Source organism: Gopherus evgoodei, chromosome 3 (assembly GCF_007399415.2).
Source record: "Gopherus evgoodei ecotype Sinaloan lineage chromosome 3, rGopEvg1_v1.p, whole genome shotgun sequence".
Classification (NCBI taxonomy): Eukaryota; Metazoa; Chordata; order Testudines; family Testudinidae; genus Gopherus; species Gopherus evgoodei.
The window spans coordinates 179,512,185-179,538,921 of NC_044324.1; the positions used below are offsets into that span (position 1 = coordinate 179,512,185).

General features: G+C 43.1%; 1 protein-coding gene across 3 annotated transcripts in view; it reads left to right on the plus strand.

Moving 5' to 3' along the window:
* KCNK2 (potassium two pore domain channel subfamily K member 2) overlaps positions 1-26,737 on the plus strand; it is a 178,632-nt gene that overhangs the window by 138,968 nt on the left and 12,927 nt on the right. For all 3 annotated transcript variants that reach the window (XM_030557538.1, XM_030557540.1, XM_030557539.1), the window contains exon 6: positions 1,659-1,798. In XM_030557538.1, coding sequence (XP_030413398.1) covers positions 1,659-1,798 — 140 coding nt within the window. The remainder of the gene's footprint in view (positions 1-1,658; positions 1,799-26,737) is intronic.

Genomic DNA, 26,737 nt, shown 5'->3' on the forward strand with positions numbered 1-26,737 from the left:
AACCACTGACTGTTAGAAGCTGGGACTAGACGACAGAGAATGGATCACTCGATAATTGCCCTGTTCCATTCCTTCCTTCTGAAGCATCTGGCACCGTCAACTGTTGGAAGATAGGAAAGTGGGCTAGATGGACTATTGATCTCACCAGTATGGATATTCTTATGTTCTTATATCTCTGCTGCCTCTTTTTACATTTCAGTGCCATCAGTGAAGTCAGTGGAATTGCAGAATGTTACTGAATTCAGAATTTCCCTGTATTTTTGGAAGTTCATACACAATTAAATAAAAAATCTTGTTATCCATGGGTTTACCCGAGGGTGACCAGACAGCATGTTTGAAAAATCCGGATGGGGATGGGGGGTAATAGTTGCCTATATAAGACAAAGCCCCAAATATCGGGACTGGCCCTATAAAATTGGGACATCTTGTCACCCTAGTTTACCCCAACAGTTTTGACTGACAGGAAAGTTTATTATTTGTAGATATAACATTAAATCTATGCATTAAAAAGCCTTTCTATCTAATAAGTAATCATCAGTAGAATTCCATCATCTGTATGTTATTTCCATGTAACTGGTGGATTCATGGACTAATAACAACCACAAGCTTATAAACATGGCTGGTTTGGATGCTGCTGCCAAATCTGCAGTCTCAGAGGCTCCAGACTGGGCTTTATCATATTATGGCCAGGCTGAATTGCTAGTGAGGGGTCTAGTGCTCAGTGCGCTATGTGGTATTAAATATAAACTACTTAATGTTGAGTGAAAGCTCTGTGGTAACCAAAACTTGAGTCCCCTGTGGAATTAGAATGTCTATTCTTTATGTTGGCCCCACCATGGGCATTTCACAGATTTTTCTCTCCTTTTTAGTAAAAAGGGAAGATGGATAGTCCTGGCACTATCCTGGATGAAAGAGATCTGGGTTCTGCCAGTGCCAGAGATTTGCTCTGTGATCATGAGCTGTTTAGTTAGTCTCCCTGTGCTTTGGTTTCCTCATCTGTAAAATGGAGGTGATAATATTTCCTGCTTCCCAGGGGTGTGGGGAGGACAAAGTCATTCATGTCTATGAGGGGCTCAGGGTACTAAAGTGATGGGGACCATGAATGTACCTACACAGATAAAAACCTCTATTCAGTGTAGTTCTAACTGCTTCCAAAAACACCCCACCCCACCCTACTGATCCTAACATATTACCTACTCCTCCATTAAATTTGGATCAGCCCTTAATGCTTACATAGTATAGGAGTTTGGAGCAAGTATGGAAGAACCAGCAGTGCTTATAAATAAGTTTGTCGGCTGTTGAGCATAATTATGTGGGCTCATTTTTATAATTATTATAACCTGATAGCAGTTATTGAGCCACACTTATCCTCTTTAATCTCTCCTCTCTTATCCTTTGTGTAATGCGACGGATTTCAGTGCTTTTCTTCAAGGGATGAATTTAGCCCATTGTCTTGTTCAGTGATTTTCTTTTTATTTTGTTGCCTATTCTTATTTGCACAGATGTGAAAAACTCAGCTGGAAAAAAAGAATTTTTTTAAAAGTCTTAAAAATGTACATTTTTTAAAAAATGAGTGTTTTAGAAAAGGAAAGCATTAAGTACAATTTTGTGTATACCAATATGAAGTACACTTTATTTTTAACTTTATTGTCTTTCAGGGGGATCAGACATTGAATACCTTGATTTTTACAAGCCAGTGGTATGGTTTTGGATCCTTGTAGGACTTGCTTATTTTGCTGCTGTCCTGAGCATGATTGGAGACTGGCTAAGAGTCATATCAAAAAAGACAAAGGAAGAGGTAAGAGCATCTTGCATCTAAGAACAATTTGCTTCTTCATTTATATTTGGATTAGAGGACAGGAAAACACTGAGTCTATGAGTCTATATAGTAAATGTTTGCTTTTAGGGCATGAATCAAAGTTGCCTATATATGAGGTACAGCATGTGCTGAAATACCTGATGTCATTATACAATTCATTTGTACCGGTTTGGTTGAATATATATTGATTTTATGTCACTATTTATAAACTCAGGTAAACCTAGATATCAAGTAAACGAAAATGTGTGCAATACAAAAGTACACCTATCTTGCTGGAAGGAAATGTCTCTTTTTATAGGAACTATTTTTGATAGTTAAGCCATGCGCTCAGTGTTTGGAGTAATAATATTTTCCCTATGATTTTTCGCTATATGATACAGATATGTAAAGCAAAAGAATCAGATGTACCACTACATAGCCATATTAAACAGTAAGAGACTCCTGGACTTGTTTTAGTGATACATTAATTTATCTTGTGTTACTTGTCATATAGTGCACTGCACCTAAGGCATGGACCATTAAAATATGCCCAGAGGTGTTTTACAATAGTCTCATTCAGTTACATACTTATTAATTTGCAAGTTAGATATGTTGGTTTAAGTTCAAATGTACTTTTTCACGTAAATGTGTTTCTATCATTCCAATGATGACAAAGTAGTTTAATTAAAATGTAATCAGTTAGCCAAATGGCTTGGTTTCAGCAAACATTTTGGGATAACTAAAACCTCTTTTGGTTATGGCTAATGAGAACAGGCTTGATTAAAAAGCTTTAAACAGAAATTCATTAGTTAAGAAAAACTATTTTGTTCAGAAGCAAGCTATTCATTCCATGTGATCTAGATTCACGTCATCTGCAAATACTTCATCTGCAGTAATCAAAGACAATACAAGGAATCATTGTTTTCAGTGGTGATACAATGTGAATTGCTCTCCTATATCTAGCGCTATCTTGTGTTGCCTATGTTTAGTGGTATCATTCATGTAACTGATTGCGAAGGGTTGATATGACTGCATTTTATTGTGAATTCATAGTCACTTATTCTGAGAAAAGAATTGGCATCTAATTAATGAAAGGGTATTAATCTAATGTTCTCTCTTAGAATACAATATGTGTATTAGTTCTGCACAAGTTAAAGAAGATAGCTGCTCATCTTGGCCCTATTCCTGCAAACCCTCTAAGGATGTTTGTAACTTTACTCACATGAATAGTCCATCTGATGTCAATGACACTGCACATGTGACTACTTGCATGCACAACATGTTTAACCATTTGCAGCTTTGGAACCCTGCTCTCTGGAAAAGTGGGGAAGGAATCTATGATGCCCACTCAGCACTGGCTGCTAGTAAATAAATAGGTTACTTCAAATTTTGCTGTTACAGCCCTTAGTAATCCGAGCATAGGGAGTGCATGAGTCTTCCATTTGGAGAGGCTCATATGTGAGCGCCAGAAGTTCCCTAGAAGTGGGTTGGGCCACTGGCACCTGGACCGTAGCCCCACCCCCACTTGGCCCTTCTCCCCCCAAATCCCCACCCTGGCGCCACCTCTTGCCTCCCCCAAAGCCCCACCTGCCACTCACTCCTCTCCGCCTCTTCTCCCTGGGCCCCTGCCATTCGTTTCTCTTGGTCCCCTTCCCGAAATGGCAGGGGCCACCATGGGGTCATGGCCCCATCCAGGGGCGGCTCTAGGCACCAGCAAAGCAAGCACCTGCTTGGGGCAGCCCATTTGCAGGGGCGGCAGGGAAGCATGGGAGCTGAGAACCAACAGGGGGCTCTGGGAGCTGTAGTTCCTTGGTTAGCTCCCTGCTTACATAGCCAGCCTTGGAGCAGGGAAAGAACTACATTTCCCAACAGTCCCTTGGCCACTACCAACTGGAAAGGAAGGAGGGGGACCTCATGCGGCAGCATGCTGTGAGTGGAGAGTTGCACTGTGAATGGTAGAGATATCATATTTTAACATTAAAAAAACAGGACACTCCATGGGGAGGGAAGCCCCATCCTGCCACCATCCACTCCCACCGACTACCCCCTGCAGAAACCCCAACCCATGCAACTCCCCCTGATCACCCCCTCCCGGGACCCCTGCCCCTAACTGCCCCCCAGGACCCCACCCCCATCTGAGCACTGCTGCTCCTTGTCCCCTGATTTCCCCCTCCTGGGACCCCTGCCACTAGCTGCCAGTTGAGATCCCAGCCCCTATCTAAGCTTCCTTTCTCCGTGTCCCCAACTGCCCCCTCCTGAGACCCCCCCAACTTCTCCCCTAGGACCCCACCCCCTACCTGTCCCCTGCAAACCCCTGGGACTCCCATGCCTATCCAACGCTGCCTGTCCCCTGACTGCCCCCCCGACCCATCTAACTCCCCCTTCTCCCTGCCCCTGATTGCCCCCCCGAACCTCCATCCCATCCAACTCCTCACTCCCTGTCCCTTGACTGCCCCCTAGGAACCCCCACCCCTTCTCCAACCCCCAACCCCCTTACTGTGCCACTCAGACCAGCGTGTCTGGCTCCGCGCAGCACCAGACACGCTGCTGCATACATGCTGCCATGCTCCCTCACGGAGCCCAAAGCCCCTCCCCCCCACAGCACCTGCCTTCCAGATTTGAACACCTCAAAATTCAGGCGTGCTCAAGCTCAGTTTGGGCAGTTGTTACTTCATTTCTCCCAAACCAAATATACTGATCCACTGTAACTTGCTGTAGAAAAGTAGGATAAAATTGAGCAAGAAATGCTTCCCAGTGGTTATTAGGACTGGAACTGCTATTTTCAACAGCCATTGCCTTTGTTTGTTTGTTTGTTTGTTTGTTTGTTTGTTTGTTTGTTTGTTTGTTTGTTTGTTTGTTTGTTTGTTTGTTTAAAAGGAAGACAGTGATATTGCATTGGCAAGTTCTCCATAGAAATAAAGAGTGGAACAAAAGAATAATAAAGGCACCTCAACTTTTCCTCATTTATGGAGGATAGTCTTATAATATGCATCCAGATATCCTCCAATCACACAAGCTGAAAATTGTTCCACTTTACTGCAGCTCTGTAACCATATGGGAACCAATCCTGTCTGTGTTTTGTGCACATCCAAAATTCCTGCTGAATGACCCACCCTGGGAGTGAGTTACCAGTGACCCAGGGCTGCGGCAGAAGGAGGGTGCAGGTGGGGGTGAGGGAGAGAGCCCAGGGCTGGGGCAGCAGGAGGTGTGGGTCGGGGCACTGATGGGAGGGAAGGGGGGAGCCCAGGGCTGGGGCAGCAAGGGGGTGGGGTGAAGGCACTGGTGGGGGGGAAGAGGGAAGCCCAACCCTGGGGCAGCAGGGGGTGTGGGTGAGTGGGGGAGAGCCCAGGGCTGGGGCAGCACGGGAGTGCAGGGGGGAGCCCAGGGCTGGGACGAGGGGCAGCCAACATTTTTTTTGCTTGGGGTGGCAAAAAACCTAGAGCTGGCCCTGGCCCCATCACTTTTTCCTGCCTTAGGTGAGTGACGGAAGAGAGAGGGCAGAGAGGGGCGGGCAGGGGAAGGCCATGAGGGATGAGGCAGAGCAGGGGCAGGAAGAGGCGGACCAAGGGTGGAGCCTCAGAGGAAAAGGCAGGGAGGAGCATGGGTTTGGGGAGGGCTTTAGGGAATGAAGTGGAGCAGGGATGAGGCAGAGCATGGGCATGGCCATGGTCCAGGTGCTGTTCCATCCCCTTGGATCGAGCTTTGCTTCTGGCACTCCAAAGGTGGTGGTTGGCTGGCACACTTCCAGAATGGTGACCTGGACCACAGCCATGGCATTTCCCCCCCTGCATGAATGGACTTTTGCCTCCGCTGACCTTTTATCTGCACCGCCCATAAATCTGAGCCTGACACATTTGACAAAAAAACTCTCTCTCTCTCTGTTACACTGAGGCAATTGCAGACAGCCAGGTCATTCTTGTACTCCTGATATTCCATCTGAATCTTTCCTTTACAGGGCCTTCTTAGTTCAGGAAAGCTCTCTTCAGGGTTTAGAGCAAGGCCTTTCTATTCATGTCAGTGCATCTTTACCAATTAGATCTCCTTTTTCTTCATCATCGACTATTTTCTTTCATCCAGTTTTCTGAAAGAAACAAGCTGATCTCTGTGGGTGTGTATCCACGTTTTGTTTACGTTCTCTCTAAAGCTTGTTGAGTATCCCAGATACTCTGTGTGGAGATGGGCATTTCATCACTAAGGGAGAGAGTTTCAGAAGTGCCTAAGAGGCCTTGCCTAGGGGCAAAAGTCCCATTGTAAGTCAACACAACTAGTGCTCCTAAATCCCGTTTACACTTTTGAAAGCTCTCCAGAAATTAATGTTTACCATATCTGTTGGTTTCAGTGAACATGCTTTGAATTCTGTGAAACTGCAAGGACTTAATTTAATACTTTTGGAACATTATGGTGGTGTGGTTGACACACTGGCTTGGGATTCTTGGTTAGGTTCCTTGCTCTGCCATGGATTTCCTGTGTCCCCTTGTGCAAGTCATGTAAAACTGATTCTCATTTACATTAACTTCTCATTGCAGAGTATAAATGAGAACCTGGTCCTTAATCTCTCTGTGCTTCAGTTTCCCATCTGTAGAATAGCGATAGTAAAGCTCCCTTTCATATACCCTTTAGTTTTCTCTATTAAGCTATGTCTACACTTGAAGCTGGGGATGCGATTCCCAGCTTGCGTAGACATATCAGCATTAGCTCTCTTTGAGCCGCCATGCTAAAAATAACACTGTCAATGCAGTGGCATGGGGAGCACCTCTGGCTAGCTGCCCAAGTACATGCCCAGAGGGCCTGGGTGGGTACATACTCAGGATGGCTAGTCCGAGCTCCTGCCCATGCTACTCCAGCTATGCTGTTATTTTTAGCACACTAACTCAAGCAGAGATAGAGCTGGTACGTCTACATGAGCTGGGAATCACACCCACTGCTCCAAGTGGAGATGTAGTCTTAGATTGTGAGCTCTTTGGGTGAGGCATGATCGGTACCTAGCAAAGTGGAGCCCTAATTTTCTTTGGGGCCTCTATGTACTCCTGTCTCATACATTACGATTTATTTTTATTAATTGGACTTGGATTTTTTTTTAAACTTCATGTGTTGATTTTAACTATGCACTGTAGGCATTTGAGTCCAAACTCAGTTTTGGGTAATATTTAAACAAATAGGAGGTGGCAAGTCCTATGGATGCTTTTAAATTCATTCCCCTATTTCATATTAGGTAAGATGATACTTGCCAGGTGATGCAGCACTCTGCAGTGCCAAACATATTTCCCTCAAGCACCAAGAATGCACACCCTATTCCCTTTCCTCTCCCTTCTCTCTTTTGTAGCCTCAACAAGCATGTTCATTGTGGCTACAGAAAGGAACATTTCATTCTTCAGATATATGTATATATATTCATGTTCCCTTAGCTAATGCAAAAATACCGAATATTGTGATACACTTCTCTCTCCCTCCCTCTCTCTCTCTGTTTTTTTTTAAAAGGTCAGAATAAATACAGCCATAGAATAGCTGGCACTATTTGCTCAGTAATTGCATCCCTCAGGTACTGAAATTTTCATCGTTTTGAGATGTAAAGACTCACTGTGTGCTTCTTTATCCCATTGCCCAAGCATGTCTGTGAGTACTCACACAGAGAATGTTGTAGCCATAGCTGTTAAGGTTTCAGAATTAACAGAAATCATTTTGAACAGATTGAGTTTTGGCAGATTTTTGTGATATTCTAAGAAAATACACCTCTACCCTGATATAACGTGACCCAATAGAACATGGGTTCACATACAACATGGTAAAGCTCTGACACGCTGCTCTGAGCAGCGTGTTAAGGGTGTCGGGCCAGGCCGGGACTGAGGGGTTTGATAAGGGGCAGAGGGTCTCGGAGGTGGTCAGGGGCTCCCCCCTCCCCAGGGTCTGGGGAGCAGCAGCTGTGGGAGGGCACTTATGGGGGCCCCGCAGTCCCAGAGTGGCCCAGGGAATTAACAGAGGAACGGGAGCAGCCCACTCCGCTTCCCTTGCCCCAGCCCCAACCCCAGCCCCAGCCATATCGCTCGGGGGAGGGGGCTTGGGAGAAGGGATCCCCCCTACACTCACCAGCAGGGACGGAAGCAGAGCAGCCCCCTACTCCACTCCGCCAGCTCCCAGCTGCAGCACTCCGCTTCCCGCCACAGGTGAGTTTGGTGGGCATCCTTTCACCAACCTCCCTGCTCTCACCTGCGGCGGGAAGTGGGGCGCCGCGGCTGGGAGGTGACAGAGTGGAGCAGGCTGGGGCTACGTCGCTCTGCTTCCTGCTGCCGGTGAGTGCAGAGGGCATCCTTTCCCCAACCTCCCTGCACTCACTGGCAGCGGGAAGCGGAGCAGCCCAGCCACAGCCAGCTGCACTCTGCCAGCTCCCAGCCGTGGCGCTGCACTTCCCGCCGGGCAGGTGAGTGCAGGACCTTTCCCCAGCTGCCCCCCAGCAACACGGCTGGGGCCGGGGCAAGGAAAGCAAAGCAGGCTAGGGCCGCGTTGCTCCACTTCCTGCCGCAGGTGAGTGCAAGAGGGCATCCTTTCCCCAGCCTCCCCGCACTCACCGACAGCAGGAAGTGGAGCACCGTGGCTGGGAGCTGGCAGGGTGGAGTGGACTGGGGCTGGGCTGCTCTGCTTCCTGCCGCTACTGGTGAGTGCCTGTCAGGGTTCGGGGGTGGGGTGGAGTGGATAGGGGTCAGAGCAGTCAGGGTACAGGGGGATTGGGTAGGGAGTGGGATCTTGGGAGTGATTAGGGATGGGGGTCTCTGGAGGGTGTGGTCAGGGAACAAGCAACGGCGGGGAGGAAGCAAGTTTGATATAGCATGGTCTCACCTATAACGTGGTGAGATTTTTTGTCACCCAAAAACCGTGTTATATCAGGGTAGAGGTGTATTAAAACGCTATTCTTGCCAGCTGGGGTCCCGGATGCAGGCCCCTGTCAGCCCGCTGCTAGACTAGGTGAACAGAACCCCAGACCAGCAGTGAGCTGAGCGGGCCGGCGGTGTAAGATCAACATTTTAATTTAATTTTAAATGAAGCTTCTTAAACATTTTGAAAACCTTGTTTATTTTACAATACAACACTAGTTTAGTTATATAATATAGAGACTTATAGAGAGAGACCTTCTAAAAAGCATTAAAATGTAATACTGGCATGCGAAAACTTAAATTAAAGTGAATAAATGAAGACTCAGAACAACAACTCTGAAAGGTTGCCGACCTCTGTTGTAGATAGACGTGTAATGAGGCAGTCATTCTCTAATGTCATTTAGACACCAATTAGTATTCCATTTTGTGCTTTATCTGTTAGAACGTTAATCCATAAGGATTCAGGATCAGCATGCCATTCACCCTTCCTTTTTACCAACTCATACCTTTCTAAATAAGTTATAACCAAGGATTTTAAGATTCTAATCATGTGAATCTTCACACCAGGTTTCAGTAATATCAAATTGGTCAAATTCATACTCATAAATGAGCAATTCTGTTTCATCTTGTTTATTATCTGTGCTCCTCGCATTGATGCACAGTCAATTTAAGAATTTCTTCTCTTCAAGTCTCCTGGTTTGGATGATTTAGTTAGGAATTGGTCCTGCTTTGAGCAGGGGGTTGGACTAGATGACCTACTGAGGTCCCTTCCAACCCTGATATTCTATGATTCTATGATTCCTTGATTAAAATTTTATTCCTTACATCTTGAACATATGCTAAATGGGTGCTCCTTTGTTCCCCTTTCCCATTTGTTGTTGGGAACACCTACTTGACAGTATTCTACTATTGAGAATAGCCCACTTCCACTTTAATTGAATTGTCTCATTAGCACTGACCCGCCACTTGGTAAGGCAACGCCCCTCTTTTCATGTACTGTGTATATATACCTGCCTACTGTTTTTTTCCACTTCATGCATGTGATGAAGTGGGTTTTAGCCCATGAAATCTTATGCCTAAATAAATTTGTTAGTCTCTAAGGTGACACAAGTACTCCTCGTTGTTTTTGCTGATACAGACTAACACGGCTACCATGCTGAAACCTGTCACCACTTGACTTTCTGTCATCCTGGCCTCCCCACAAGGTTCTGCACCCGAGGAAGCCAGAGCAGATTCTGAATGGACTTGAGTATTGTATTTGTTTGGCTCTCAGTTAGACATTGGAGCCAAGTTCACCCATGGTCTGTTCTGGTTTTCACTGTGTAGATTCTGGTGGAAGTCCGTGATTGGAACTCAGATGCCACAATGATGACTGCAATAGAAAGTTCTAAATAGCAGCATGATGATTTACTACACATCAGAGACATTCGATTCTCTTTCCAACTCTGCAGGAATTGGTCATTATGTCATAATCCAGAAAAAATGAAACTGATGAAATCCAATGACAGAGAGAAAGTTTAATATAAAATCTATAATACTGTAAATGATGCATGGCTAAAACTGAAATAATTCAGTCTATTTAGTGGAATATATTGGACTCCATTAAAATATTCTGCTTTAAATTAAGGACAATAGGGATTTACTGAAGGTGTGAAGTAGAAATTGAAAAGCATTAGTATATCATGGATAGTAGAACCATGCATAACTGATGGATTATGAGACAGGTTAAAGCTGTATTAGATGTCAAAATGCAAGTTATGCCTACCTTTCTGCTTTCATTTCCCAGTACTCCTCCACTTGCTCCTTCTGCTTTCTCAATCCTCTCTCCTTTTGTCTCCTCCGCCCACTCTCTGTTTTACACCTTCACTCATACTGCCTGCTTCACTGTTCTCATATGCAAACTAGCTTTTGCAATCCACTGCTTTTTTCCAGTAACTCTTCCTACTACCTTCTCATCATCAATAATCCCCAGAGCTTCCCTCACCTGAACTATAGTCCTGTCTCATTTGTTCGTCTCTGATAATTTGGCTTGTAAATTCTTTATGACATTTTGTCTGGCTCTATTAATTAAACACAATATACATTTATAATAAGTGACTTAAAAATGATGGGCCCAAACAGCCATATCAGGGAAAGATTCCCATTGAAGTCAAGGAGAACTTTGGCCCATATCCTGCAATCCTTTCTAATTCAATCATAATAATAAGCTACCCTAGCCTTCTGTGCAGTATTGTGAACAACATTAATCCTAACTATTCTTACTTATTGTAAGAAGTGGCTACATGAAGCTTTCATAATGGCAAAACCAATTGTGTCATTGGAAGAGTATCTGTCCCCCTACAGAAACTGAACTGCACTTAAGCAGGCAGTGGGTTCTGACAGAAAGATGTCAGATTGCAGAATAATTCTGACGTATTTTAAAAGCCTATGAAGAAACTTTATGGACCTTTTGGAAAAGGAATAATAGTGTTGCCTGCATAAATTATTACATTTTCTATCAGAAAAGAATCATGTGCATATTTTCCTTTTTTTTTCTCCTTTGTTTGAACAATTTATACAAGAAATACAATATTAAGAATATATTTTTAAAAATATATTCAAGCATGCAATAACTGCTCTCTCCAGATACGGACACAGAACCAGAAGTTTCAGAAAATCTATTTGATAAATACTGTAGCAGGCAGCTCAACAGCTCCGTGCAAAAATGAAGACATGCCCTCCAGAAGTTAAATGTAGATGAATGATATTCTATTAGTATTGAAGAAATGCAGCTTCAGTATTTGCTGAAAGATACTAATGTTGGCTGTGTGATTCAACAAAACTACAGAATGACTCCATTAATTTGCCACAATGTCTGAGAGAACATTTGAAAAGAGCTAAAAACTTTTGCCTAATCAACTGATCAGATAAATATTGGTTAAAAGAAATTTTGCTGCTGCATCATGTTTTATTCAAGCAAGCTGCAGTAGCTGATGACAGTCCTGGGTTCCTAATGTTGGTAGAGTTACGCAGCTATAAAAATATTACAGATACAGCAATAAGGCCAGAAAATTACCCAGGTTTTATGGTAGATTTGTCATGACCCTTTACTAAGAAAAGTGGAACTGATTGATATGGGCAGACTTAGCATTTCCTTATTAGTGCAGTTCTATAAAGTTTGGTAGGGAGTGTTAGCTGGCCAAAGCAGAGCCTTATACTATCTGCTTTACAAGGAGGATATAAGTCTTAGCAGTATTAACAGCTATCCATATTTCGTTTCTTATAGTTCAAGGGCTACAGGCCTACTTTTCTAAAGCAGAAGATTCCATTAGCTTTGCCCCTGTTCCCACTGATCAATAGCAAAATTTCTGACATGATGAGAATCAGGAGCAGATTAGCCCTCTTATTAAGTACATTAACTCATTAAGAATAAGTGTCCTTTAAACTACACCAGTGGAATAGATTCTGGATCCCTGTTCAACCTGCTGTAATCTGGTATGGCAGCACAAAGAAGTCCGAATACCAGTTTTAACCAGTCATTTGTGGATTTTCCCAGTACAGAGAAATTACTGCCTCTTCCCCACTACTGACTTTAGGCATAGGGGGAGGAGGCATGCCTGCAATACTGTTCCACTGTGGTCATCTCCAACTGGGAGAATAGCCTTCTGAACGCCAATACCAGCCCAGGCAACTGAGAGCAGTCCTCAGGATGTTCAAAATTGCAACAGGGACAAGTCCAGCCCCAGTTGTAAAGCACCCATCCCCTCCTGCCCCCCTCCTCAGTCCTGTGCAAATCAACCATGTTTTATTATATGTCTTTGATATCTGCTTTCATATATTGCCATAATAATCCACATACTTCCATTATTGTTGCTTGTTTTTGTGTTTTTTTTACTAAAGTCAAGAGTAGTGTATCTGTCCTGTCCTTAATTGGGATTTAGGAGACGGTCTTGTTGATAATTAATCTTGTCTGTCTAAGTTCTACAGTCCTATATACCCTTTTCTGCCTTTGCTAATATAGCCTTATTTTGCTTATAAAGGAATTTACAGAAGGTATGGAGGTAATAATACATTTTATTGTCCCAACAGAAATAACATTCATAATGCCATTTTTGAGATCCCACAGGTAAATCTGTCAGGAATAAGTGGTGTTGTGCTAAAAAACTACACAGCCCCATTAATGTTACACTTCCTTTGATTTTTTTTTAATGAATTGCTTATATTTTTAAAATAGAATTATTCTGATGACATGCCATTGCATTGCTAAAGATTTTTAATTATGGGTGTTCCTCAATAATATATCGATGTTTTTAATGTTAAAAGGATGATAATCAACATGCCTGTCCGGAGTTCAGATGACCCTAATTTAGACTCTTGCAGCACACTCCAGAGTTTGAAATGTATCAAATGGGGTAGGAAGAGAAAGACAAGCAGAGACAGAGGTGGGAGTTTTGGGAGGATAGATCTGTTGCTAGAATCAATTCATACAGCAAGACAGACTAGCAGTCAGAAAGGCAGGGGAACATGATGTGCACACTAATCTTAAGTAGGTGATCTGCCTCTCTGAAGTTCAGCTTTGACAGTACTAGCTTTCCTCAAACTTCCTCCTCTTCATTATTCTCTAGACTTTGATTACTCTGAACTCTGATTTGGTCTTTTGACTATATATTCCTTTGAAAGGCAAGATTTCAGCAGGAGTTCTCCCTTGCACGATTTCTCTGGACTTCTTAGTGCTGCTGCTCTTGAAGTTGTGTTTCCTCTGAGAATAAATGCCCAAGTCAAGTATCTTAATAATTTAGGCTGGGATTTTCACAGGAGCCTAAGGGACGTAGAAGCTCAAATCCCATTGAAATTCAATGGAAGCTGAGTGCCTAGTTCCCTTAGGCTCCTTTGAAAATCGCAGCCTCAGGCTCTGATTCAGCTGCTGTTCAAGTTGATGGGATAATTTCTGTTGACTTGAACGTAGTTGGATAAGGCCTTTAAAGACTGGATCTAGAACTTCAGCAATGAAAAATAGTGACTTGACTTTGCTTTGAAACGTGAAGGGGAAATTATTATACTTGTAGGTAGAGCCCTACAGTGCGATTATGGTCCCACAGGACCCACCGACATAATGGAGGGCGCAGGTAAAATGTGGGCAGGATTGGCTGGACCAAAAAACCCCAGGCTGTGGTAATTTAGAGGAAAACACTAAATCTCTCATCAGTTTGTTGTAAATATAATTTCAGCAATGTAAAGCAAGTTTTGAGGTTTTAAAAAAATAAACGTTTTAATAGTTGAATTTAAGTGAGGGATTTTAGAGTAGCTTGTGAATAGTCATGTCCAGCTGCTTTTTGATGGAGAAAATTTCCAATGTGTCATGTAAATCTACTTCCCAGTATAGACGCCATGCCAGAAAAGACTACTGCATCATCAAACATGTTTAGCTCCATCTACAATAAATGTTAAAAGTTATAAGATGCTGATATGCAGCTTAACTAATAAAGAATTAAAGGAGGTGTGATAGGGACAGGCTAGATGGCTACAGGAGAGTGGTGGATGGTAGATACATTAGTCCCAGATTAAGTAGGTCACTTTTCCCAGGCTAATTAGGACAACCTTGGTTCGAGTGATCATGAGCTAATTCAGTTCAAACTAGATGGAAGGATAAACAAAAATAGATCTGGGACTAAAGTTGTTGATTTCAAAAGGGCTAACTTTAAAGAATTAAGGAAATTAGTTAGGGAAGTGGATTGGACTGAAGAACTTGTGGATCTAAATGCGGAGGAGGCCTGGAATTACTTTAAGTCGCAGCTGCAGAAACTATCACAAGCCTGCATCCCAAGAAAGGGGAAAAAAAGCCATAGGCCGGAGTTATAGACCAAGCTGGATGAGCAAGCATCTCAGCGAGATGATTAAGAAAAAGCAGAAAGCCTACAAGGAGTGGAAGAAGGGTGGGATTAGCAAGGAAAGCTACCTTAGTGAGGTCAGAACATGTAGGGATAAAGTGAGAAAGGCTAAAAGCCAAGTAGAGTTGAACCTTGCAAAGGGAATTAAAACCAATAGTAAAAGGTTCTATAGCCATATAAATTAGAAGAAAACAAAGAAAGAAGAAGTGGGACCGCTAAACACTGAGGATGGAAAGGAGGTTAAGGATAACCTAGGCATGGCCCAATATCTAAATAAGTACTTTGCCTCAGTCTTTAATAAGGCTAATGAGGAGCTTAGGGGTAATGGAAGGATGACAAACGGGAATGAGGATATGGAGGTGGATATTACCACACCTGAGGTAGAAGCCAAACTCGAACAGCTTAATGGGACAAAATCGGAGGGCCCAGACAATCTTCATCCGAGAATATTAAAGGAACTGGCGCATGAAATTGCAAGCCCGTTAGCGAGAATTTTTAATGAATCGGTAAACTCAGGGGTTGTACTGTACGACTGGAGAATTGCTAACATAGTTCCTATCTTTAAGAAATGGAGAAAGGGTGATCCGAGTAACTATAGGCCTGTTAGTTTGACATCTGTAGTATGTAAGGTCTTGGAAAAAATTTTGAAGGAGAAAGTAGTTAAGGACATTGAGGTCAATGGTAATTGGGACAAATTACAACATGGTTTTACTAAAGGTAGATTGTGCCAAACCAACCTGATCTCCTTCTTTGAGAAGGTGACAGATTATTTAGACAAAGGAAATGCGGTAGACCTAATTTACCTCGATTTCAGTAAGGCATTTGACACAGTTCCACATGCGGAATTATTAGTCAAATTGGAAAAGATGGGGATCAATATGAAAATTGAAAGGTGGATAAGGAACTGGTTAAAGGGGAGACTACAATGGGTCATACTGAAGGGTGAACTGTCAGGCTGGAAGGTTACTAGTGGAGTTCCTCAAGGATCGGTTTTGGGACCAATCTTATTTAACCTTTTTATTACTGACCTTGGCACAAAAAGCGGGAATGTGCTAATAAAGTTTGCGGATGACACAAAGCTGGGGGTATTGCTAACATGGAGAAGGACTGGCATATCATACAGGAAGATCTGGATGACCTTGTAAACTGGAGTAATAGTAATAGGATGAAATTTAATAGTGAAAAGTGCAAGGTCATGCACTTAGGGATTAATAATAAGAATTTTAGATATAGATTGGGGACGCATCAGTTGGAAGCAACAGAGGAAGAGAAGGACCTTGGGGTATTGGTTGATCACAGGATGACTATGAACCGCCAATGTGATATGACCGTTAAAAAAGCTAATGCGGTTTTAGGATGCATCAGGCGAGGTATTTTCAGCAAAGATAAGGAGGTGTTAGTACCGTTATATAAGGCACTGGTGAGACCCCAGCTGGAATATTGTGTGCAGTTCTGGTCTCCCATGTTTAAGAAGGAGGAATTCAAACTGGAACAGGTTCAGAGACTGGCTACTAGGATGATCCGAGGAATGGAAAACCTGTCATATGAAAGGAGACTCAAAGAGCTTGGCTTGTTTAGTCTAGCCAAAAGAAGGCTGAGGGGGGATATGCTTGCTCTTTATAAATATATCAGAGGAATTAATATTAGGGAGGGAGAGGAATTGTTTAAGCTTAGTACCAATGTAGATACAAGAACAAATGGGTATAAACTGGACACTAGGAAGTTTAGACTTGAAATTAGATGAAGGTTTCTAACCATTAGAGGAGTGAAGTTCTGGAACAGCCTTCTAAGGGGAGTAGTGGGGGCAAAAGACATATCTGGCTTTAAGTCTAAGCTTGATAAGTTTATGGAAGGGATGGTATGGTGGGATAGCCTAATTTTGGCAATTGATCTTTGATTATCAGCAGATAAGTATGCCCAGTGGTCAGTGATGGGATGTTGAATGGGATGGGATCTGAGTTACTGCAGAGAATTCTTTTCTGAGTGCTGGCTGGTGAGTCTTGCCCACATGCTCAGGGTTTAGCTGATCGCCATATTTGGGGTCGGGAAGGAATTTTCCTCCGGGGCAGATTGGCAGAGGCCCTGGAGGTTTTTCGCCTTCCTCTTCAGCGTGGGGCATGGGTCACTTGCTGGTGGATTCTCTGCAGCTTGAGCTCTTCAAACCAGAATTTGAAGACTTAAATAACTCGGACATAGGTTAGGGGTTTGTTATAGAAGTGGATAGGTAGGGTTCTGTGGCCTGCTTTGTGCAGGGGGTCGGACTAGATGATCACATTAGTCCCTTCTGACCCTAGAATCTATGAGTCTATGAGGACACCTAGAGCCAATTAGGAAGCCACTAGAACCAATTAATGCAGGTAGACTACACAGGGCACCTGGTTAAAAAAGACCTCCCTTCAATTAGTGAGGGATGTGCAAGGAGCTGGAAGTGAGAGGGCATGCTGCTGGAGGACTGAGGAGTACAGACGCTATATGGGATCAAGAGAAAAGTTCTGCGGTGAGGATAAAGAAGGTGCTGGGGGGAGATCATGGGGAAGTGGCCCAGGGAGTTGTAGTTGTCACACAGCTGTTGCAGGAGGCATTGTAGACAGTTGCAATCCACAGGACCCTGGGCTGGAATCTGGAGTAGAGGGCAGGTCCGGTTTCCCCCCATCCCCCTGACCCACTATTTGACACAGGAGGAGTTGAGCTGGACTGAGAATCATATCGGAGGGGAAGGTATCTGGCCTGACCCCAACCCACTAAGGGGGACAACCGAGACTGCGGGGATTGGTCTCCTCCCTTTCCCCCATGCTGGCCAGTGATGAGGTTAGCTGAGTGAACGGCAGGTTTGAGCCAGTGGCAAAAGTGGCCAAACTGAGGGCTGCTGTGAACCTCTGAGGTTAGCAAATCTACCAGAAAGCACAGGACCCACCAAGGCAGAGGAGGAATATTGTCACAGAGGTTAATGTCCACATGACTGACAAGAGGCTGAGGGAACTGGGCTTATTTACTCTACAGAAGAGAAGAGTGATGGGGGATTTGATAGCAACCGTCAACTACCTAAAGAGGGATGGAGCTTGGCTGTTCTCAGTGGTGGCAGATGACAGAACAAGAAGCAATGATAGCAGATGACAGAACAAGAAGCAGTGGTCTCAAGTTGTAGTGGGAGAGGTCTAGGCTGGATATTAGGAAAAACTATTTCACTAGGTGGGCGGTGAAACACTGGAATGCGTTACCTAGGTAGGTGGTGGAATCTCCTTCCTAGAAGTTTTTAAGGTCCAGTTTCACAAAGCCCTGACTGGGATGATTTAGTTGGTGTTGGTCCTGATTTGAGCAGGGGATTGGATTAGATGACCTCCTGAGATCTCTTCCAACTTTAATCTTCTATGATTCTATTAATGTAATTAATGCAAAAATATATCTTGTCAAATTAACAATATTGTTTGTTGATGAGCGTACAGGTTTGGTTGATAAAGGTAATAGCATTTATGTCATATACTTTGGCTTCTATAAGGCATTTGACGTGGTACCACATGACATTTGATTATAAAATTAACATGATACACATTAAATGGATTAAAAATTGGCTGTGTGATAGGTCTCCAAACTGCAATTGTCAAGTGGGAATCGTCATCAAGCAGGTATGTTTCTGGTAAGGTCCTGCAGGGATTGGTTCTTGGCTCTTTGCCATTTAACATTTTTTTGGAGGGAAACATAAAATCATTGCTGATAAAGTTTACAGATGACACAAAAAGTGGGAGAGTGGTAAATAATGAAGAGCACAGGTAGCCTGATCCAGACAGATCTGAACTGCTTGGTAAACTGGACGCAAGCAAACAATACGCATTTTACTATGGTTAACTGCAAATGTATGCATCTAGGAATAAAGAATGTAGGCCATCCTTGCAGAATGGGGGACTCTATCCTGGGAAGAAGTGACTCTAAAAAAGATTTGGGTGTTTTGGTGCATAATCAGCTGAACATGAGCTCTCAATGTGATGCTTTAGCCAAAAGAGCTAATGTGATTCTGGGATGCATAAACCGGAATCTCGAGTAGGAGTAGAGAGGTTATTTTACCTCTGCATTAGACAGTGCTGTGACTGCCACTGGAATATTGTGTTCAGTTCTGGTGCTCACAGTTCAAGAAGGATGTTGATAAACTGGAGAGGGTTTTGAGAAGAACCACAAGAATAATTAAAGGGCTGGAAAACATGCTTTATAGAGTCAAAAAGCTCAATCTGTTTAGCTTAACTTAAAGATTAAGTGGTGACTCGATTACTGTCTTAATATCTACATGGGGAGCAAACATTTAATAATGGGCTTTTCAGTCAAGCAGACAAAGATTTAATGAGATCCAGTGATTGGGAGTTGAAGCTAGATAAATTCAGACTGGAAATAAGGCATACATTTTTGACAGTGAGGGTAATTAACTATTGGAATTATCCATCTCTGACACATTCTAAATCAAGTTTGTTTTTTTTCTAAGAGATATGCTCTAGGAATTTTTGGGGAAGTTCTATGACCTGTATTATACAGGAGATCAGGCTAGATGATCACAATTGTCCTTTCTAGCCTTGGAATCTATAAATAAAAGCAATTTGTCACTGGGAGTATATTTACGGGTAAGTATGTAGTATGTTACAAGGACAAAAAATAAATTTTAATCTTAAGTGGTATATTACTCTATATTTGTTTCTTTCAAAATAATGGAAAGGCTGGGACTCTTTTCAAAGAAATATCACTTGTTATACAACATTTTCAGTTATCTGCAAGAAAATATAAAATCATTGATGGTAAAGTTTTCAGATGATGAAAACAATTGGTGAAATGGTAAATATATATAAGGTCAGTTCTACAAAGCAATATGGATACTGGGTAAGCTGGGCTCATTTGAACGTGTATTTTTAATAAAGTCAAATAAAAGATCATGCATCTAAGAACAAAAAGTGTAGGTATTATATTCCCCAGGCTTCCTTCAGCATCTAACTGCCTGCCACAGCTACCAACTTTTGTGCAGCTTCAGGTAAATTGGAGGTTATTGTTATATACAAATTACTTGCAAATATGTAAATTATGCAGTGAGATAATTTGTATCTTTGCAAATAATTTGCATAAAGTTTCACAAATGGAACTGAACAAAACATGACAGCTCTGCAAAAATAAGTTGGAGTGAAAGGTCAACAAAAGGGTAAATTTAAGCTGAATATCAGAGAAGATTTCCTAATTACAAGGATAATTAGTCTGTGGAGTAAACTTCTCTAGAGAGTGGTGAGAACCACTATACTTCAGTAATGATATAACTGGACTAGGTATGAGTGGAAAATGTACTACAGTGAGGAATCTTGCATTAACTTTGGTGTGTGAAAAGATATAATGAACAAAAAACTATATGAAAAGGCTGCAAAGTAAAACACTCAAAAATAGGAAATTCTACCTTTTGTGCATTTGGACTGTGATGTCTATTACACCTCTATGTAACATGACCCGCTATAACACGAATTTGGATATAATGCGGTAAAGCAGTGCTCCGGGAAGGGCAGGACTGCGCATTCTGGTGGATCAAAGCAAGTTCAATATAACACGGTTTCACCTCTAACACGGTAAGATTTTTTGGCTCCTGAGGACAGCGTTATATCGGGGTAGAGGTGTACTATATGTATATAAAGCATCTAACACTATGGGGCCTAATCTCATCTGGGGCCTCTGGACACCAGCGGGATACAAATGGATGATGATGATGTGACACAGATGTCAAATATTTAAATTTAAGGAGACCTATGAAAAAACTGAAAGGAGATGCAGAGGTATTCTTTGCTGAATGACTCCTAAATATTTTCCAATTGCACAGTGCTATATAACGGGCCAAATTCGTTACTACTGTAAATGTTCAAGTCAGTGCAGTTACACAGTGATGAGTTTAGCCCAGCTTGACTTTCTCTCTCAAAATGTAACAATTGGAAAGTGCACAGCTTTTGATAACATGTTCTTCTTTTAGAATGAGGAATAGACAATTATAAGAGGAAAAGGGGAAAACAGGTCAGTTTTATTTAATAAATCCCTTATCTCTTTATAGTTATGAATATAGGTATTATTTTGTGAAAGAATGAGAGCCTTTGTTGAATGCTTTTGCATCTTGAGTAGGAGTGTGCGTCACTGTAGCTGGCACATCCAAGAGTCTGTTGAGTCAATCCAGGATATTGGGTGAGGTGTGTTTTATAGAGAAGTGCTGCATTCAGAAAGGCAATAGTTTCTAGGCGTTTATATTTGGATCAGATGTTAGAGAGGCCCAAAGCACTGTTAAACTCATAAATGGTTCTGGCAGAAAATACATCAAGATGCCTTTGCTCTGATGTCCTAATCCAACAACTGCATTTTAAAAAAATCTATTTGAGATACAGTTCCCCTGTCATACATTTTGTGTGCTGTTATGAATGAAAAGTATGAACTGGATAGCTATTGCATTATGGTGCCATGCACTTTGAAAGCTTTCTAAATCTACTCCACTTAGCTGTTAAATTTCATATCATGGAAAACATTTGCAATGGATTTTTTTTTAATGATTAGAGTGGACATATTGTCTCTCTTGCATAGGTCCCTGAAGTAGTAATTTTCATACTGGATTTTAGTGTCCATCTCCATATACCAAATAGGTCAGACAATGCCAATGGAATCAATGGAAAAGAGATTTTTATTAAGAGAGATTAGAAAAGAGTGGAAATTAGCCAAGTGAGCAGGAGTATTTTATCATTAACCATTAGTGGAGAACTGGATGAACTGATTCTGAGTGGAATTTGGCCTCCCCCCTTCTCAAAACAATATTTCCCGATTGTGGGTTATAGTGCTGTAGGTTCTGGTTTTAATTATGAAATGCTTAGTGCAGTCCACCATGCACTGCTCCTGTACTGAGCAGCCTTCACAAAGAGAACATAGCTACTAAATGCAATGAAGTGCACATAACATGAAAATGAAGAAGTCTGTTCTTCTAGTTCAGGGACACTCCTAGGGTTTGTAGTCTACTGAGCCCTAGAAGCTGAGTTGTGCCTGGTGCATGACTTGGAATAGATGGCAAGATGATTCTAAGCTATTTTTCCACTCTTTTTATCCTCATCTTGACTAGAGGCCAAACCAGGTCCCAGTATACCTTAGAGCAGCTTAAGGGCTACTTAACTTACGCTGACTAGAGCAGTCCCCTAGACATCAGTGATCATTGGAGAGCACTGTCTCTGGCCATCTCATGCTCGTGGCCCATGCAGGAATGCCCCCTCCATCTGGGTGAGGGGAAGGAAATGGTGGGTGGTATGGACCAGCTCTCTTCATCCCCTAGAAATGCTGGAGCACAAAAGAGACAGAGACAGGAACCAGAATCAGGCCTGTTGTGGTGGCAATGATGATGTTGTTGTTTAATATTTGGTAGTGCCTAGAGGCCCTGATCAGCTATGAGGACCCCATTATGCTAAGTGATGTATATCTGTATAATGAAAAGACTGTCCCTGCTTCACTTATTGTTTTTAAATATAAAGCAAGATGGCTGGTTTATACAGCAAACAGAAGGGGAGACCACAAGGTAATAGCAAGGTGGTTATGACTGAGGCACGTTTTAGTCAAGGGTATTTTTAGTAAAAGTCATGGACAGGTCACAGGCAGTAAGCAAAAATTCACCCCTGAATTCATACCCCTGACTAAAACTTGGGGGGAAGGGGGTGGCTTTGGGTAGGCAGCCCTAGGGGTGCCACGGTTGCTGGGGGGGGCAATGGGGGAAATGGTGGGGATGCTGGGGGAGTGCAGGTGCTAAGGTGGGGTGCGGCCTGTGGAAGCATTGCAGGTGCTTTGGGGTGTGGGGTGCTCGGGTGCTGGGGAGGCATGACTGGGGAAATGCTGCAAGTGCTTGGGGAGGGAGCTGCAGACCAGGGGGCACCACAGGTGCTTAGGGGTGAGGGGTTGGCAGGGCTGGGGCAGGTTCCCTTCCCAGCCCTGGGAAGGGGGACCCCAGCTACTAGCTCCACATGCTGCCTCCGCTGCGCCCCAAGTCCCAGTTCTGCAGCTCCCATTGGCTGGGAACCACAGCCAATGGGAGCTGTGGGGATGGTTCCTGCGAGCGGAGGCAGAACGTGGAGTTAGGAGCTGAGGGAGGGGAGTTCCTGTCCCCCTTCCAGGGAGCCCCCCCAGGTAAGCATTGCCCTGCACCCCAATCCCCAACTCTGCGTGCCCCCCCCAAAATGCTGCTGGGTTGCAGGGGGGCCTGAGACTGCCTCAGCAGCAGCCTGTAAAACTGGCCCAGGGGCTGCATGAGCTGCTCCGGGCTGCTGCAGAAGTCACAGAGGTCACAGAAAGTCACTGAATCTGTGACTTCTGTGACCTCCATGACAAACATGGAGCCCTAGTTATGATTAGTGTAGTAAGTAGTAGCTACAGTGCCTAATCATTGGCCTCTACCACCTGCAAGGGGTCAGGATTTGAACCTATGCAAATAATGGACGTTTCAGTTTGCTGTCAGTTTAAAAAAAATTGTTTCAGACCTAAATTTTTGGCAAATAGAAAAGTCAAAAAAGTTTTGTTTTGAGTCTAATGAATTTTTTGAAGTTTGTTTTCAACCAAAACAAATTTGTGAAATCGATCTGAATTCACAAAATGTTTTGGTGGTATTGTGGTGTTTAGATGCTGCTTGTGTTGTTAGAACTGGGAGCACTGGCAGGTGGGAGTCTGAAAGGACAGAAAACAGGAAGGAGGAGGGAGGAGTTCAGGAGACTGAGTGAAAGTTACAGAGGGTGCAACAGCAGCTTGGTAAAGAGCTTTCCACTGTAAAAATAAAGTCCTGTTCAAGCTTGTTAGTACCTTGCCTGCTTGATACAACAGTTGTCAAATCTTTTTTTCACTAAATGCATTAAAAAATACAAATAGTTGAAACATTCCAGCCAGCTCTACTTGTGACCTTCCTCACCACAGAACAGATCTCTTTCATATGAGACCTCTCAGTGATTATCCTTTCGGTTTTTTAAAATAAAAATAAATAAATGATCTTAATCATTTAATAGTTGTCCTGTGGTCATGTTCCTCTTCCATCTGGGATAGCTCAGTGGATTGAGCATTGGCCTACTAAACCTAGGGTTGCGAGTTCAATCCTTGAGGGGGCAATTTGGGGATGGGTCCTGCTTTTGAGCAGGGGGTTGGACTAGATGATCTCCTGAGGTCCCTTCCAACCCTAATAATCTATGATTTATCCTTATTAGCTAATGTTTCCCTTTATTGAAGAAGGCCTGTTCAACCAATAGCTGCCCTCTTCTAGAATGTTATTTAATATATAACATGCCTCTTTCTGTTTCAAACACACAACCACTCACTGTTGCTGTATTCTTTTATCCCTTACATTCTTTTTCAGAAAGTTTAAATCTGAGTAAGCACATAAGGAATTACTTTTAGACATTGAACTATTCTACTGCTTGATAGCTCCTGGAAATTATTCTTTCCAACTTCTCAGCATATAGGTATTCGTAATCAGCTGTTGATCCCACTCTGTTCTGAAGAGAGTATGCACACAGCATATATCATCCAGGCTTATTGCTTACCTGCGGTTTGCTTGACTTCATTGATAACTTAAGGAAAAAGCCATGGATGATTTTTCTCACCCATGTAGGCTGCTTTTAGGGTTTTTTCTCAGTCTCAGCTCTGTGTTCCCTCTGCCTCAGAGAGACACTTGACTCTCTTCTTTTATCCTGCTTGGAGTTACCAATATCTACCTTCCAGCGTTAGTCAGCAGAAGTTACTTTGCATATTTGCGCAAAGTTCTAGCTTCTGTGCTTAAGGTCACCCATCAGAAGGAATCTGTATTCCTTGGCAGTTCTATGGAAATTGTCACCCTGTAGCAGCTGCAAACAGCAAAGATTTTTAGAATATGGCTAGGGGCATAATGAAACCCAGGTCTCCAGAAGTGGAAGGCTAGTGTGTTAACTTAAATCCCATAGAGGAGAGACAATAATTGACTCATAAGCTCAGTGGGCTTTTTCAGTTGCAAAGTCGTATTAATGAGCACATAAGAAACTTTAGACCTTGAAGTTTAGCCGTGGTTTTGTGACAGAGTTGAGAATAGCTCTTTAACTACATGTTCAAATTCCAGTAGGATTTAGTCCTTCAGCCTTCCAGTGTCCATAAATGGAGTCCAATACTTCTTGCGTGAAGCTTTAGTACCCCTTTTTAGTATTCTGTGTGGCTTCTGAAGCTCCCGTGACGTCTTTTAATAAGAAAAGGGATCCTTAGCTTCCCAAATCCCTTTCCGCTATTGTTGGGAAACCTGCTGTCTGTCTGACTGCCATATGTGCTCTGGGAGGTGCCCACCTTCTCTGGCGAATTGGCATTGCATGGCTATAAAGTGGCTGGAGATCCTTCCAAATGAAATGTGTTAAATACATGTACTTTATTCATGAGCAGGTAGAAGATATGACCTCACTCACCTTGTCTCTCGAATACGCTTTTGGTGTCTTTCCTCAGCAGTATCTCCTCAGAGATACTCAGAGTAGCTTTACTCTGCGCTGGTTAGGCCTCAACTGGAGTATTGTGTCCAGTTCTGGGCACCGCATTTCAAGAAAGATGTGGAGAAATTGGAGAGGGTCCAGAGAAGAGCAACAAGAATGATTAAAGGTCTTGAGAACATGACCTATGAAGGAAGGCTGAAGGAATTGGGTTTGTTTAGTTTGGAAAAGAGAAGACTGAGAGGGGACATGATAGCAGTTTTCAGGTATCTAAAAGGGTGTCATCAGGAGAAGGGAGAAAACTTGTTCACCTTAGCCTCCAATGATAGAACAAGAAGCAATGGACTTAAACTGCAGCAAGGGAGATTTAGGCTGGACATTAGGAAAAAGTTCCTAACTGTCAGGGTAGTTAAACACTGGAATAGATTGCCTAGGGAAGTTGTGGAATCTCCATCTCTGGAGACATTTAAGAGTAGAAGCAGCAAAGAATCCTGTGGCACCTTATAGACTAACAGACGTTTTGGAGCATGAGCTTTCGTGGGTGAATACCCACTTCCTCAGATGCATGTAATGGAAATATCCAGGGGCAGGTATATATATGTGTGCTAGCAAGCAAGCTAGAGATAATGAGGTCAGTTCAATCAGGGAGGATGAGGCCCTGTTCTAGCAGTTGAGGTGTGAAAACCAAGAGAGGAGAAACTGGTTCTGTAATTGGTAAGCCATTCACAGTCTTTGTTCAATCCTGAGCTGATGGTGTCAAATTTGCAGATGAACTGAAGCTCAGCAGTTTCTCTTTGAAGTCTGGTCCTGAAGTTTTTTTGCTGCAGGATGGCCACCTTAAGGTCTGCTATAGTGTGGCCAGGGAGGTTGAAGTGCTCTCCTACAGGTTTTTGTATATTGCCATTCCTAATGTCTGATTTGTGTCCATTTATCCTTTTCCGTAGAGACTGTCCAGTTTGGCCGATGTACATAGCAGAGGGGCATTGCTGGCATATGATGGCGTATATTACATTGGTGGATGTGCAGGTGAATGAACCAGTGATGGTGTGGCTGATCTGGTTAGGTCCTGTGCTGATCTGGTTAGGTCCACTTTCTTGACACCACGGTGCAAATAAGTGATGGTCACATTAACACCACCCTATATCGAAAACCCACCGACCGCTATGCCTACCTTCATGCCTCCAGCTTCCATCCCGGGCACATCACACGATCCATTGTCTACAGCCAAGCACTGAGGTACAACCGCATCTGCTCTAACCCCTCAGACAGAGACCAACACCTACAAAATCTTCACCAAGCATTCTCAAAACTACAATACCCGCATGAGGAAATAAGGAAACAGATCAACAGAGCCAGACGTGTACCCAGAAGCCTCCTACTGCAAGACAAACCCAAGAGAGAAACCTACAGGACTCCACTGGCCATCACATACAGCCCCCAGCTAAAACCTCTCCAACGCATCATCAAGGATCTACAACCCATCCTGGACAATGATCCCACACTTTCACAGGCCTTGGGTGGCAGGCCAATCCTTGCCCACAGACAACCTGCCAACCTGAAACATATTCTCACCAGTAACTGCACACCACACCATAATAACTCTAGCTCAGGAACCAATCCATGCAACAAACCTCGATGCCAACTCTGCCCACATATCTACACCAGCGACACCATCACAGGACCTAACCAGATCAGCCACACCATCACTGGTTCATTCACCTGCACATCCACCAATGTAATATACGCCATCATATGCCAGCA